A 16728-nucleotide genomic window follows, 5' to 3' on the forward strand; every position below is an offset into this window, starting at 1 on the left:
TAGCGGATAAAGGAAGTATAAGAGTTCCACCGCCCTTACTTAAGGGTCAGGCAGAAGAGCAGCCTTTAGGCAGACTATAGTATACCACCAGATGGAATAGCTGCGGCAAAGAGAAGAGGGCGGAAAGAAGAAGAGCTCAAGGCCGCCACAACATTAGATTCGCTACCTCTCTCTGATTAGCGATAGGGGCTGTCAGCCAACAAAGCGATGGGAGCGAGACGGCCAGAAGCGGAGGATCAATCGACTGGAATAGCCCTTAACTCCTCACGCAACGCGCACTCTAATGATTCATTAAATGGATCACGGAATAAGACGTATCCGAGATTAATTCTTTTTTCATTATATGAGTGGAAAGACAGGGAGAAAAGCATTGATAGTTTTCCAGTTCCACCGCTTGCCTTAATTTAATATAATAAGCCCGAGGGGACAAGAGAAGAGCAATAAAAGGCCCAGCCTTGATTGTTGTAGCTTCAAGCCACTCAAGCAGAGAGAAAGCCCTTGTTCAAGCTTGGAGCAAAGACCAATGGAAAAGGTGAAGGATCTCCGCAGCTAAACCATCGACAGGTTCTCATATAATGGGCTAGCGTCCGGTTTAATACAATTAAAAAGGGGAAGAAGCGGATCGGGATTTGGAAGATCAACCACGAGCTCTATTGATTCTCCAATCCACTGGGCAAAGACATACCCGGCATACTCAGACTAAGATGTTCAGCATATCCGAATTCTTATCTATAGTCACGAATTTTTCGATTCCTGAATCTGAAACTCTCGTCATCGAATCTGTCAGTTAGGGATCGAGTCATTCTTGATCACTAGTTCTCTCTTGATCTCTGATTCTGAGGTCATGTCAAGGTTGTTTTTTCTGAGAGTCTTCGGTTGGCTGTCCGGGGACCGGCTTCGCGAGACCATTTCGATCCACACTGGAGAAGTCCTCTCTCGGGCTAGGCTCTATTGGGCGGAGGTTATCCTTTCTTTACTAGAGGAGCCGGAAAGGAAGAGGCACCAATTTAGGTGCTTGCTTCCCCTGCACCTAGAGGATCTAACACTGATGGTGACTATAGATCTGGAAGTTACTTAGATGCTGGTTATAAAAGCTACTCAATCTGTTACTTGGGACTAAAAACCAGCTCCTGCCTTTCTTTGCTTCTAATGATAGAAAGGAGGGGAGGGAAGGATGCGCGCCAGACAGAGGGAAAGCCCGTAGCTTCACGGGGCTTTTCTTTACTAAACATACGCAACTAAGTCTACTAAATAGACTCCTGCCTTTTCCTCTACCAGATTTTCGGTTCCGTTCCGTCAGGTGCTTTAATAGCTCGATCTGGAACCAACCTATGGTACTGTCTATGCCCATCATGCTATTAGGTTAACAACCGGCTATGGAGCTTGTTATGTTCCTGCCCCTTTCGGACAAGATTGCCTAGATTGATCAGATTCTCTTCCTATCTATTCATAAGACAAGATCCATCAAGGAATCCAGCGGCAGGGTACTTGATTCCGATATCTCCCCCCGAGGGTGAGGTAGACTTCCCTATCCTTAAGGAGAAAATAAGATCTCTTGCTTTGCCCACAAGCCCTACTAGCTTAGCAAGTCTGGTCGCAGGTGTGTTGTTCGTTCTAGCGATAGGCTCCAAGCGCGATTCTGATTCTAAATTAGGTTTTATGTTCTGCAATGAATCTGTTCTAAAGAAAGACCTGCCTATAAGAGGGGCTGGTTCACGGTAATGAATGGTGGTATCGGTCGGGGCAAGCACTCGTTCCCGCAGCCCTTGTTGCAGCTGATAGACTCAAAAGTAAGGGCACGAAAAGCTGTCTTAAACAAAAAACCTTCTCGCGGGAAGCCCCCACAAAAAAAAGGGGGACAAGATTCATCGATTAGGTGGCAGCAAGGTTTGTGACTCTTTGATCTATCGGAATTGCTATCCATCAGAGAGAGAGAAAGGAATTTGTCTGGAGGACGGCTAAGGCTGTTGTCAAGAAGGTTATGCCTGCCAGTCTCTCTCTTCTAAGGCCTCTATGCCTGTTCTCGAATCCGCTCTTATCTTATCCGCTGCTTGAGAATAGGCTTTGAGGAAGGGTACCACATATCCCTCTTAGTAAACCCTAAGATAAGGACAGAGAAGAGGTAATCCTAATAGTAAACTATTAGCGTCCCCGCTATCAGTCCAGTACCATTAGTTCTCCAAAGGTCAAAGGCTAGCCTTCTAAGAACCTTTCACTCTTGCCTGTTGATTGATATTCCTATCCTTCATTACCGGGGAGAACGAAACTTATTAGCATGGAACATATGCCATGATCCATAAGCCTCCAAGCCTCATTCAAACGAAGGATCCTAACTCAAAGATCAGATCATCTTGTGGAACTGCCGATTGCTTCTTTTTTTTATTAAGAAGAGCTCAGTCATTTAGGATCAACAACACGTTATGAGGCCAGGCCGCACTTAACTAAGCCCACCAATTAGATGTTCAGTTCAAAGCCTAACTACCACAATAATGCAAGGCGGGAGAGAAGCCGGATGCGTATCATAGAAGGACTTATTTATTGGTCTATCTAATAGCCGTACAGTCGCTACTAATACTAAGACAGGGATGACAGGATTAGTCTTGAAGTCTTGATCTCTCTAAAAAGGGCTCTCTAAATCCCTAGAGATTGTTAACTTCTCTATATGAAAAAAAATCCTAAAGAAAGATCTAATACCAATTTTGGAAAAAATTCGTGGATCGACTAAGGAAGGCTATGAAGCTATCGATTCAATGAAAGAAAGAATAGTGGTGCTCAAACAGCACAGTACAATCACGGAGTTGTAACTACAATGGCTGCCCATGTACTGGTATCCTTTATGCGTTTTTCTCAATAGGTAGAAGCATAGCGCTGTCCAAATTGATAGCAAAAGATCAAACTTCAAGCTAGGCGTAGGCCGAGCATTCCTTCTTTACTTTAGAGTTTCCTTTTTTCATGCCTTAGCAGAAGAGAGGAGGCTGTCAGAGCCTACTGATCTGTTAGCGGATAAAAGAGCAGATTCGATTCTACGCTCGGAACCTTGGTCCAGCAATCTACTAAAGCGCTTGGATCGGAGATCGCATGACCAGATCCTATTCCATACCAAGCTTGGAAAGCTGTGCTTCGGTGCGGCTTTGTATACAGGGAGGAAGCCTTGAACTGTGCAAACGCAGAACAACCTCCAAACCGGATAAGATCTCAAGAGCTTACTACTCCATCCTAGGGCATGTTTACTTTTTCGGTTACAAAGACTCGTGTTAGTCAAAGCTACTAGAAAGCTTGAGCCTCAAAATCAAGCATGACCTTCGTAAAGGTCCAGTATAACTCGTATTCGTGATTTACTAACTTCGGCGCCCTAGCTAAGGAGACACGACCTCGGACTTGAACAAAGGGGAATCAGACTCTCTAAAAATGATAAGATTATCTTCTATGAGAAATTACTTACAGCGATCCTGCATCTCCGCCTAGTTACTTCGCTCCGCCCCTTGATGACAAAGTAAACATAGCCGAAAGGCCCTTTTTTTCCTATCGCTTTGCTAGACTCCTCTACACCTATCTTATGAAATCCGTGCCGTTAAATTTCCTTTTTCCCTCCCTCCTGTCTCACCGCAACCTGTCGCCTAAAACAGGAGAATCGAAGGAAAGCAAGTTTAGGCTTCAAGTCAACTACATCTCAAAGCCTCGAAGGTTATAAGAAAGCAAGCTAGGCCCCTCATTCAATTTAGCTACTAAAGTCTTCTATCCACTACGTCCCTCAACCTAGCGTATGAAAGACAAAGAGCCTTAACAGTTGACTACCAAAGCCCCCTCTAAAAATAAAAATGCGGCACCCCATTCCCGAGCCCAATGGTTAATAGAAAGGGCTTGCTTGAGTGTATGAACGCCTAGAAAGCTATGGCTTGGTCCCCTATTGCGGATTAAAAAAGCTTTCTATCTCGGCCATAACTAACTGGTAATCAGTAATCAGGAGTTTCAGGAAACATCTAGGATTACCTACCCATTACACCAAACTGCAAATAATCAAGTGTCCTGAAATGCATGTCAGGCTAAAAATAAAAATAAGAAGAAGTCAGAGTACCTACCATCAATCTCCGTAGCTAGATCGGAGATGCAAGAACATAGATTGGAATAGACAGATTGAGATGTGCTCCTTCGTAGCGAGATTCCCATAGATGTGACTTTCCCCTTACGTAGTAGAATGGAAGTGACGAAGCATCTATTGAACTACCATTTATGGAAGAGTAGCAACAAGATTGGAAGCTCTTTCCCTTGGGTGTGCATTCATATGGCAGTCAAAAGTAGCCTTATTTACAGCCTTTTTTACTCCATAGGAAGCGAGAGAAGCAATAGAAAAGGAATCCAAGTCAATAGAAGTAGTAGGCCCATGCCAAATGAGTAGGCTGATAGCCTGGGAATCTAAGTCACTAGACCAGATGGAATCGTTGCCTGGCTTTGACTCTTCCTAAGGCAGTTCGTGAAGCAATTAGCGGAAAGGACAGACTGGCTTGATGCCTTTGCAGATGTCTATGACTCTGGAATCAGTCTCGAATCCGATTTCCGACGAAAAGGCTTATGGCCCGAAACTGGCATCTGAATTGGATTCATTTTCATTTCCCAGTGGCTGGGCACCTGCCCATGCTCATCTTTTGGGCATTCTCTTTCCCCTATCATCCTTTGACCCACTCAAACTTCATAATGTAGAAAAAAAAAGAAACACTATGTGATAATGGTATCAACTATGATTCTCACTATAGCTCTGACGGAGTCAGTTTCTCAACACGGGATCTCTATACCATTATGAAACAAAGAGAAAGCATTATCTATCAGGTCAAGGGACTTCTTTCCATTGGGCTTCTATTGAATGTAATCAGGCTCATCTCTCCGGTTCGTCCTTGCCGGTTGGTTATAGTTCAGATTCAGTGACCACAGAGTCAGTCTTCGGTTCCATATCAGTGTCTACAGAAAAGGGCAACCGGCTCACATCCTTGCCCGGGACAGTCCTAATTGAAACATAAGAGTGTGTTTGACTTGAGTTTGTTCTTCACTCTCTTCCCATCATTATGGAAGAGTAGTTGCTTTGCTGTATAGCTAAGATTTCGACCCTTCCATTGGGAGTTCTTCCTTCGATTCTTCGTATGTTTTCTCCCTAGCCCTAGCAGCCTTTACGGGGTGCTTTCCGGTTGGGTGAGCTACCCTTTTTCAATGATATATGGATCAAGGCCTCGCTGAGCTAGATCAGCACGAGCTACTAAAGTAAAGATAAATAAGCTCAAAGCCTCCGGGCGTGGGAAGAGGTTGGGAAACCGGCCAGGCAAAAGGCTATCCTGAATCAGATACCATTCTGAGGGGAGGGGAGAGACCCGTAACCAAACAAAGAGGCCTAACTGCAAAGCAAACCAGAAAGAAAGATGTCATCTATGCTCTTGACATCGAGAAAGAGCTTCGTTGTTTGATCTGTCCACTGGGACATCTACAAATTGAATCATCAAAGAAGAAGAACAGGCATTGTCCGCAACCCTTGTTGAAAGAGGAACTGCCTTTACTCGTCAAAGCCAGCATCCCAGATGCCTTCATGACCTATAGACTTGTTATTCTGCTTCTGTGGAATCTTTGTCTTGTTAACCCCTAAGGGGAAGATCACCACTCTATTAGTGGGACTTCTACCGGTTTATTGGATAGAGTGAGTCCTCTGATTCTCTATATCGATCTACTGGGAAAGCATCGATCTAGCCTCCCACTCATTCTGCTAAAAGGATGTCCTAGAACGGAGAAGTGGAATCAAATGATCCATCTTAATTTTCCCATAGGACACATTGAAAGAATGCTTCCTTGTCCTTGTTGCTCGGGGAAGATAAGGTATCCATGCCGGACATCGTTCTTTCTCGGATTCTCTTTCTCGGCCCATCAAGAACTCGGCATCGAAGACTCATTGCTCTAGGCTGATGGATTTGCTTTCCAGCCTGTGGTGAAGACCCATTCCTTTGTTCGTTATATTCTATTGGTTCTTGCCCTAGCCTACTCTGATTTTCCAGACGGAGCTTTTTTATTTTTCTATTTCGCCCTTGCTTGTCTAACGGGAGCAAAAGGACTCCTATCTTAACTCACCGTAGTTGAAGAAGGAATGCTTGGTAGTGCTAATGGAATGGATTGCCCCAGACATATGTCAAAAGAGAATCTCGATAGAATCAATAATAAAGCTCATTGGAATGAAACATGGCATCCATCTTCATCAACTTACAGTAAGCGCAGTGGAGAGAGCGGCTCTCGGGGAGCGGGCACTCATGGAACGTAGCGATCTCAAGATACCTGACTTGCTATCTCTTCAAGTAAATCACGATGATGAGGACTCACTCATCTCTATGTGCGGATCATCGTCTGATCCATGCCCTTGGGTTGTTCAAGTAATTACAGATGGATGAGATAGCTACCTTGATTGATTGCTGGGAATAGAGAACCAATCTATCTCTCTTATCTCTCCCGGGGGTAATTAGAAGAAGGAAGCATTGATGAGTTCACTGCGTGTTGGTAGCGAGGATAGAGAGAACAAGAATGAGCAGCCTTCCATGAATAGAACACCAAGGAACCTTTCTGGATCTGCTTACTGCTAGCGAAGAGGAAAAGGAATGCTTGTTGATTGGACTGATGCGAGATAGCTAGATAGAGAATGAAAAAGCCTTAGATGAACTACCAAATAGAGGTCTTTCCCCGGATTGAACTCACAGAGATGGCTAACAAAGGGTATTGATGTTAATATAATTAGAATGGAATGGAGTCCTACTTTCTTTCCCTCGGCACCAAGCTACGAAGCCAATTGATCTATCTTGGGATGCTTTCCCGTAGATGAAGAATAGGATGGATCGGTCTATGCCCACTCACTCATTCTTTTTTGTTTGAAATGAGCCTGCGGCATGCCTTCTACGCGCTATACCCACTTGATTGAATGGCTTTGCCCTCTTCCTTGGCTTCAATCTCTGTTCCAGTAGAAGAAGAATAGGGCGCTTAGCCGGGAAAGAGCTTCTATCGCTAATGGTCACCGATCTAGGGCATCCTAACCTAGGGAATCTAGGTTCCTAGGACATAAAGGAAATGAGGACTTGTTCTGTTCGTCTATCGAGCATCTCCGTCTCTAGCTCTGGGTTCTCAGTTCGCTAACTAGTGTCAAAGAAAGGGTTTATCACTTCCATTGGTCCATAGAATACCGAATCACTGACAGTCAACAAGACAGACCGATTTCACTCCTTCGATGGAGATTCATCACACTCTATGCACTAGCCCTTTTGTCAATTCATTAACGGACAGAAGCAGACATCATTCAATAAGAATGTGTGTATGAGTTACGCCCTTCCGAGAAGAAAGCAGAAAGCTAGTCTTTGAATCGCTTAGGATATGCATTGGTTGTTCTTCCCTCAATAGACAGATACGATAAAGAAAGATCTCACTGCTGGGAGGTGGAGATGGATAACACCCCAAAACAACTAAAGGCTGACCAGGTCGAAGAGGGAAGTAACTCGTAGGATAGGAGTCTCCCTTTCCCTATATATAGCCGGTGAGTGAATAAACAACCACAGGAGATCAGCCTTTCTTTACTCTTTCCAGCTGAAAGAGAATCTAGCTAGGTTCGTAGTGTCAAAGACAGGAGGTTCACAGCACTTTACCTTGTTGTTCAACAATCTTGATACCCATCAAAAGCAGTCCGTTTCCTTGAATGACCTTAGGAGGGGCTCATATGCTTTCAAAACGAGATCTTCTGTTGTATGTAGAGATTCACATAGATAATGTGTCGTTGCCTGTAGCCTGTAGAAGGAGTGGGAGGATGGTCTTTCTTTGAGTTCGATAAGCAGTAGCAGTGCGTGAGACAAAGGAACGAGGTCACAAAGCCAAAGCATTTTCACATTTGATGTCATTGCCACTCTCATCAATCAAATGATTCAAATAATATTGTATATAATATAGAAGGGTGTATGGGGATGAGCAGAAAGACAGAACACCCATACATCATCTTCATCCCATGCTTGGCCCATCTAGGGGGCAGCATCAGAGGGAAGGAAGAACGGGTGAGAGGGCCTTCGATTTTGATTCTTTTTCTTGAGGGGGATTCTGTCTGTCAGAAATCACTGTCTGTCTGGTCTGCATTTAAAAAGTGTTAAGTGGACAATTCCTTCTCTTGATATGGAGGTTTTAGGTCTCTGGAAGGGCCTTCGTTCTTTCTGTTAGTTTTCGTTTGTGAATCTTTCTCCCATGCATAATTTGTTGGTCAACAACCACAACTCAATAGAATTCATTCTTTAAGACTCCGGACTCTCTTTCTGTCCGGAGGGAATCATTGTTTCTCAATCAATCATGCCTCAACTGGATAAATTCACTTCAGCACTGGTCATGTCAGAATTTGCACCTATTTGTCTCTCATTCGTGATCAGTCTGCTAGTTTCTTTGATCTTACTCGGTCTTATTTTTGTTAATCAGTCGCAAACAACACGAAAGTTGCCCCCTGGCTTTGTTTTTACTATGGCTCTCGGTCTTTTCTCTTGCTTTGGCACTCCTCTTCTTGCCTTTAGTGCCGACACCGTACCTTCCCCTTCGGATTTGTTTACGTATACTTCCGACATGCTGGAAGACTCGGCGAGTTCCGGGCGTAGTAGTAGTACCTCAGCGGTCAATCAACCGCTTCCGGGGGAACAAGCTATGCCTCCCGCAAATCCGGTTATGCAGGAAGCTGCTAATCGGGCTCTGCCCTACCCCTATCAAAATAATGAGATTATAGGGGGGGACAGTGTGGAATCCATCCAACGGAGGCTTTTGGGGAGATTCCCCTCTCCTTCAGCCCATGAGATTCAAATGGCCCGGATTGAAGCCGAAGACCTATTCGAGGTCAAGGTCGATATCTGTCAGGTCATGGCGGGCCTTCACCCAAGCGGGGATTGGATGGGACGGGGGGCTAGAGCTCTGGATAATATTCGTACCGCCACAGGGGAGGAGTCCTTAAGTAAGCTCCTTCGAATGCGTGAGGACCTGCAGACTGCGGGTTTTCAGTCCGCAACCTTCCGGCAATTGGCCGACAGAGTGCCATTCCGGGCGGATGCGGATCAACACTCAGCCACCTAGGACAGGATGAGATCGCGTGCAAGACGCGACGCTCCGATATCTTTGGTCTTTTTCAAAGGGAACTGAGCCCTTTTTTTAAGTTTGCTTTGGATTTTGTTATTGAAAGGGTATAGCTGCTATCAAAAAATGCTTGCTGAAAAGAAATAAGGTCCATTTTCCCACGTAGTTCGTCGGTCAAACCAACGATTCTCTTCTCAAAGTTATAGAGAGATCTTTTTCTAGTTAGACTTCTATCAATGCAATGAAAGAACCATCCCTTCCTATTTCTTTGTCCTGTCAGATAGAAATATAAGAAGACCCAAAAGAGCCCTTCTTTACCACTTTAGGGGGTGGGGGTGAAGGGGGGGTTTACATACAACCGAGGCAAAGTGGTTTATGATTGAATCTCAGAGGCATTCTTATCATTTGGTAGATCCAAGTCCATGGCCTATTTCGGGTTCACTCGGAGCTTTGGCAACCACCGTAGGAGGTGTGATGTACATGCACTCATTTCAAGGGGGTGCAACACTTCTCAGTTTGGGCCTAATATTTATCCTATATACCATGTTTGTATGGTGGCGCGATGTTCTACGTGAATCCACGTTGGAAGGACATCATACCAAAGTCGTACAATTAGGACCTCGATATGGTTCTATTTCGTTCATCGTATCGGAGGTTATGTTCCTTTTTGCTTTTTTTCGGGCTTCTTCTCATTCTTCTTTGGCACCTACGGTAGAGATCGGGGGTATTTGGCCCCCAAAAGGGATTGGGGTTTTAGATCCTCGGGAAATCCCATTTCTTAATACCCCTATTCTCCTTTCATCCGGAGCAGCCGTAACTTGGGCTCATCATGCTATACTCGCGGGGAAGGAAAAACGAGCAGTTTACGCTTTAGTAGCAACCGTTTCACTGGCTCTAGTATTCACTGGCTTTCAAGGAATGGAATATTATCAAGCACCCTTCACTATTTCGGATAGTATTTATGGTTCTACCTTTTTCTTAGCAACTGGCTTTCATGGTTTTCATGTGATTATAGGTACTCTTTTCTTGATCATATGTGGTATTCGCCAATATCTTGGTCATCTGACCAAGGAGCATCACGTTGGCTTTGAAGCAGCTGCATGGTACTGGCATTTTGTAGACGTGGTTCGGTTATTCCCATTTGTCTCTATCTATTGGTGGGGAGGTATATGAAGGAACGAAACAGTGGATTTAGGAATGAAAGCTCGAATACAAAGAGAACCGGGCTTTTCCAAAGAATTACTGCAGCTTTCCCAGCTTCGTTATCCTTTGAATTACTCCTAATTTTTATATTCCTAGTGTCATGAGAAATCAAAACTTTCTATACTCATTCCTTCTCTTAGTCGGTGTCTCCTATTTACTTTGTCTCATCTTGGGTGAGAGTGAAGTTTTTTGGGCCTTGCTCTCAAAGGTGGGATACTCCGGTACGACGCGAGCCATATTTATACCATTTCTAAAATTGACAGGTTGCTCCGGAAGGCTGGCTCTTGTTCTGTTTTTCGCCGTGAAAGCGGTGAATGGAACCCTCTTCAAAGATTTTTTATCTTGTATGGAAGAAGCTGGGCCGTCTTCGGGCGCATCAAGCTCTAACCCGGGTAATCCCGTTGTACCCCCTATTGATCAAGGTCTACACGGCGAAGTGAAACAAGATTAAGTTTGGGATGCAGTAGACGCTGAGGAAAGGAGGAAAGAGGAAGAACTGCGTAACTCCAAGGAATGGAAAGAAAGTGAGCGTCACCTGCTCAAGGTGGAAAACATTAAAAAATCCATAGGCCAACGAGCGAAGGAAATAGCTCAGGAAAGGGGATTAACCCCAGGACGCTGCGAGGCGGTGGAAGATGCGGCAAACTACATTGCCGAAGATGTGGAAGATATAGCAGAAAATCAACAAGTAAGCTTCCTAGTCAACTTAATGCGAGACCTTAATAATCCCAACAGCGAGTCGTGGGAGCGCATCGAAGAGGAGGTGAAAAGATGGCGCTCATGGGAGGATTAGGGTCGACCAACAAACAGGGAAGGACCTCGTACCTGGTTCGGCAAATAAATAAAGTATCACACATCCTCTTGTTCCCAAGAGTCCCATGTTCTTCTCTCATGCTTCTGATGGATCTAGCAAAGACGGATCCACCTCTTATAGGGAGGGATCTGGTCACTCATTCGGATTGAGATTCATCCAAGTCTACCATAACGGCTGCTAAATCCCTCCCTATTTCACTTTGACTCTTTTCAGGGCGGGAAAAAGACCGGCTCTCTAGTTCTGTCATGGAAGGGGGCAAGGTGCTGACCGATGTCGATTAGGAAGCTGCTCCTGTTGTAAAGAAGTGAGGCAGCGAAGAAGAAGCATTTTAGCATTCACCTGTCCGTCCTTCTTTATGGAATGCTCAAGCCTAGTGAGAACTCAAGTCGATTCGAATGACTGGATCCGCTGGAACTAAGGCTATTTCCAATGCCCGAAAGGAAGGTGCTTAAGCTGAAAGAGTGGTCAGTGAGGCTCAATTCTTTGTATTGATTCCAAGACCCAGGGCATAAGGAATTCACTAAGTATAATAATATTCTCCTTTTGATTCAATAGAAGGGGATGCCCCCAATGTGGTAATAGCCGGTAGAGACCTACGTTATTCACAATAGGTGAACTTGCTAGAATGCTGTTTAATAAACTTCTTTATATAGGTAACTGGAAAGCTCTATCCCCCTACGTCAGCTGGCTTAAAAAGCTATTTTTCCTTATTCAACTCGGTAAATTGAAAGAAAGAAGTCCCAACCACGAGGCTTTGCCGCGAGAGTTTCGACATTAGTGATTTGCTCTGAATCAGGCCCCTAAACCAAGGCAAATAGCCCATAATACATATGAATCCGACAGATCGGACCGAACTGCCAATGAAATCCATTTAGCCAGTTAAGCTAAGAAGAAAGAAATAGATCAGAAATCGAGTTTGAAGGCCCGAGAGTACGGGAACGGGTCCGGTAGGGAAGGTGCGAGATGATGAATGAAAGGGTCTGCCTCAACAGATGAATCCGTGACTGCTGCGACTGAGGAAGGAATCGATGAAGTCATTGCCAGCCGTCTTGTATCCTGGCAGAAGATCCCCCAAAAAGCAAGCAGCATTTCTTTCCTCGGTAAGGCCCGGGGGATGCCTCCTACCTTCCTTCTCGCAGTCAGCTATGTAACTCAGAAAGGTTAAAGCTACTCTTTACAGCTTCTTGTGGTTGACGCTAAAAGCTCCTTGTGACAACTCTTCTTGTTCGCTCCTACGCGTATGCCGAGTTCCATCTTTGGAAAAATTAAACTCGTTGCCAGAGAGAAAACATCACAAAATTAACCGACCCCGCCCATGGTCAGTAGTCAAGATCTATTATTAAAATAGTTGTCGAGGGAAGGAAGTCGAAAATCAACAGCTCAGAAAGCTTTCCCTTGACAAACCCGCACTTTGACAGCAAAAACCGCCCGCTACTCACAGAGAACAGAGATAAGGAGGATACGAGGGCTCGCTCGCGCTTAGATTTTTTAACATGTATGCGGGCCCCTTTCACTTGACTATTTAGGTTAATTAGGCCCACTACGAACGAAAGACCAATGACACACCGGGACTTTCTTAATAGAGAAAGAACCGAACCGGGGAAAGGCGATAACGACCCAGGAAATGGTGAAGTACGTGAATCGACTCCCTCTTCGAGTAATTTAACATAAAAGAAATAAGAAGGGACTGACTTCTTTCTTGACAAGGATCCTGAAAAAATAGCACATGCTCCAAGGACTTAACGGAATTAGGAGGCACACTGGTAGGTATACCAAGAGAAATGCGGGTAAGCGACGAGGGAAATAACCCCTCCATAAAAGCATGCATTTCCAGACAAGAATATTTTTTTTTGAGGAATTGTCCACATGATGAACCAAACGGAGCGGGCAGAGTGAAGTTACCATTTTAGGAGCAGATGTCCCGGCTGGTAAGGGAAATGAATGAAAGAAGCTTCTCCAATAGGAGGCATGTGTTGAGCATTTGTTTCATTCCTTTGGCAGCTGAAGTTCCAGTTCCTTTTCTAGTTCAGGTTATGGTTCGAGTGGAGAAGCAGAGAGGGCATACCTTCCCTAAGTTGGTTAGATCGCCCGAACGAAGGAAGCTGTCTTGTCTCGCAATGGCAGAAGAAAGATATATCATTGCCAATCGGGAGGAAAGGAAGAGTCATTTACCTCTTTCTCCCTATCGATGTTTGACCCGATTTTGCTCCCCGGGCCTTAGCAGCCCACCCCATAAACCGCTTCCCTCGACTGCCTTAAGAGAAGAGAAGAGGAGGGGATTTCGAAGAATGGAATTAAAATTCCTAAAGGTAGTTTACTTGCTTACTTGTTAGAGTCAGGAATCTTTGTCAATTTTTTCCGCAGGGAAATGGCTCCAAAGGACCTGTGCCTCTATCCTGACGAGGTTATCGTCACCGATGGTAGTCGCGAGTTCGCGGAGTACACAACCTTAAGGTAAGGTCGTGGGTCCGACAATGGCTTAACTGCGTCAAGTGGTACTACATGGTTGCAGTATCTCCAGGCGTAACCATCCAGGATCTCTTAGACGCACCATTCGTGAACCGGAAATGGCAGGTTGAATCGACCGACTCTCAGTTGGTCCGGTTCGGCCTTGTCTGGAAGGTTTTTTATTTTGTTGCCCTAAGGCGTTTGGCCTGTTAAGCCAATGTCCTAGTCGCTGCAGCGATTACGGATACCTCTCAGGCATCTCAACTCTGTGAGTCCCGCAGCTTTCTTTATGTTTTGTGAGTTGACTCCTTATGCTAGAGCCAACCTGGCCTACCGGTCTTGTAAACCGATAGTTCCTTTAGGTTTGACACCTGAGGGTGCCCTCCTTTGGGGTCCATACATAAAGGACCTCATCAGGGTGTTGATAAAACTAGCTAAACCGGTTTCAGTGAGGTCAATCAAATGGAGAGGTACGAAGTCACTCGACTTAAAGGAGAGGAGAGGGAACAACCACAACGTTATGCCCTAAAATAGAAACGGAGCCCTTCCGAATGACCTATAATGGATTCTAATACACTAGACAAGAAAGGGGGCCGACGAAAGAATATCGCCCGTCCGATTTCTTCGTCCGGTTTTTTTTAACTTTTTTTTTTACAGATAAGATATTTCGTTTCTAAGTTTCCGGACTTGCCCTTCGCACGATTCTATCATAAAATGCTCGTTCCAATCGGAACTGCATGCAAAGTCAAAAAATAGGGTTCTCTTATTTATAGAGAATTCCATTATGGATGAAGGAGTTCCATTTTTAATTCAGAAGCCCGGAGATGGTCAGGTGGTTTCTTGTAATTTTGGGAATCTTTTCGTTAACAAATATGGATTCCCCATAGTCTCGGTGTCTGAGGATTTAGAGGATCCTAAAATATAAGCACGATATGATTTCTTCATTATATATTTATATATTTTTAGAGAAAAAGATGGATAGGATTTATGACTTCCACTTCCTATAGGACATGAGGGCTTCAAGCCTATGCTAAGAGAGTAAGGTTCCTGTCTCGATCCTTTTTCTTTCTTCTTTTGCTTTCCCTGCAAAACTATTCTCGGAAATTGATTGCTTGACTTTAAACTAAACAATCAAGAAATTATCTTCCCACGCCTACTAAAAACTAGGGACATGGTTATAGCAGTCTCTGTTCACTCATGCTTGCTGCTTAAGACTCTCTACACCTGAAAGATATAAGTAGTTTGACGGCGAGGAAGAGCTTGAAGAAGGAAGAAGTACCATTGGCGAAGTAGCTTCCTCCAGTCTTTGTATGTATGGGGTGTACCCGATAAAGATACAAAGCAGCTGAGATCAGAATGAGTAGCATTGATCTCTCCGTTTGGTCCGACTAATCAATGTAAAAAAGATTCCATCGATCGGTGAAGCACATTAACGGAAGTGTGCACGCTAGCGCTCTACTCTAAGCTTCTAGTTAGCTCAAAAAAACGGACTCCCCTAAGTGGGGCACATGGGTTTGTGAAGATGCGTTGGTTGATCCGGAGACATGGCCACTACTGGCCTACGGTCCTGTCAGATTGCATAGCACATGCTAAGAGCTGCGATGCCTGCCAGAGGTATAGACTCAGCGCAAGCCGGCTTCCGAGTTATACCCGATTATAAAGCCTTGGCCATTTCGAGGTTGGGCCCAGGAATAGTGAGTTTATATTCGCTGATATGCTTAGCGAGAATACTTCGCAGCCGCAATACCAAGATGGGCTCAGATTTTTTGAACCAGAACTCTGCTGTACAACTAGCTGCTGCGATCACAGCCTCAGCTAGGATATATATGTAACCTTATATCTCAAGAGAGGACTGCTACTACACGGACACAGACTCAGTTGTGCTTGGCCTAAAGAAGTTATTTCTTCTTCTGTCTTAGGTAAGTTTAAGCTAGAGGACAGAGTCATGAAAGGAGACTTTTTAGCACTATTTCTACATCGCAAAAGATAGCACCAATGTACTAAAGTACAAGGGACCGGCGAAAAACCTGGTCAGTCCAGAATGGTTTGAGTCACAGTACGCAGATCCATCTCGTACAGAACAGGTAGCGGTGGAAGCCAACTTCCGGATTGATTGGCACACTCTTAACATCATCAAGAAAGAGATGTCAGGCTTGGGATTAAGCAGGGGACCAAGAGGATACCAGTATATCACGGAGATGTATGGGTGGATACTGATCCAATTGATATCAAAGACTTGTCTTCCCTAGATCACATTGGTAAAGTACTTAAAAAATAACTCAGGTAATACAACTACTTAAAAAAAATGCCCTTTTATCAGCGCAGAAAATTAACTTTCTTTCACGAGCTTTACTGCTTCCATTCTTTGTACCAGGGATAAAAAATAAATTGCGTATAGCAAGAAAGGAATAAGAATGATAGATGACTAAAGTAGGTACTGGGACCTTTTGGAACATGATTAGGGAAAAAAAGAATATCTAATAGACTGATACGTACGAGCGAACAATAGTTCTTATCTCTTCTCTGTACCGGTAAAGACTTTGACCTTAGAGTAAGGGGAGGGCCTAAGACTTTATTTATAGCCGGGAAGATAATTTATTAATCGAAGCCATAGCTTAAACCTGGATAGAAGGACTTTATCTGGTCTGGAAAGGCTCTAGGAATTCTCTCTACTCTAGAAGCCATAGGCCGTTGAGCAATAGACTGAAGAGGCATCTCTAACAAAGGGAGAAGGCCAGAGGTATAGATCCGTTAAGGCCACTCCTTAAGCAGGACTTTCGGTCAGTTCAAAAACCATTAGGTAGGGCCTGTGCGTGCTATAATAAAAAAGGGAAGACCCTTAAATCTACTTGAATGGATCTTGGCAAGGCGGATCGAAAATCATTAATGCCAGAATAAAAACGCCAAAGAAAAGCGGGAAAGTGGGGCTATATATCATATAGTAAAGCCAGAGTCAAGACTACATGCCTATTTGACTGCCCGATCGTACATTTCAATAGCTTTAAGAGAGTTTTCATATAGAAGTCTCGGACCCGCCGGGGAAGAGACTGAAGAAAGTTCAGCTCTTTACGCTGCTTTTTAATTACAGGGGTATTCTAATTCTTTCGGACATTAGCGAACATTGAACCGTTGAGCCTGAAAGAGTGAGAGCTTGATGAGATTTT

At 44.4% G+C, this 16728-nt stretch overlaps 2 protein-coding genes across 2 annotated transcripts; both read left to right on the forward strand.

The window, feature by feature from the left end:
* Nucleotides 1-8502: 8502 nt before the first annotated feature.
* Nucleotides 8503-9128, forward strand: LOC131619045 (uncharacterized mitochondrial protein AtMg01010-like). Its single transcript, XM_058890187.1, has one exon. The coding sequence runs from the start codon at nt 8503-8505 to the stop codon at nt 9097-9099; it is 597 nt and encodes a 198-aa protein (XP_058746170.1). The 3' UTR covers nt 9100-9128.
* Nucleotides 9129-9193: 65 nt separating this feature from the next.
* Nucleotides 9194-10315, forward strand: LOC131620561 (cytochrome c oxidase subunit 3). Its single transcript, XM_058891685.1, has one exon. It carries the CDS (start codon nt 9475-9477, stop codon nt 10270-10272), a length of 798 nt encoding a protein of 265 aa, XP_058747668.1. The 5' UTR covers nt 9194-9474; the 3' UTR covers nt 10273-10315.
* Nucleotides 10316-16728: the final 6413 nt, after the last annotated feature.

Source organism: Vicia villosa, linkage group LG7 (assembly GCF_029867415.1).
Source record: "Vicia villosa cultivar HV-30 ecotype Madison, WI linkage group LG7, Vvil1.0, whole genome shotgun sequence".
NCBI lineage: Eukaryota > Viridiplantae > Streptophyta > Magnoliopsida > Fabales > Fabaceae > Vicia > Vicia villosa.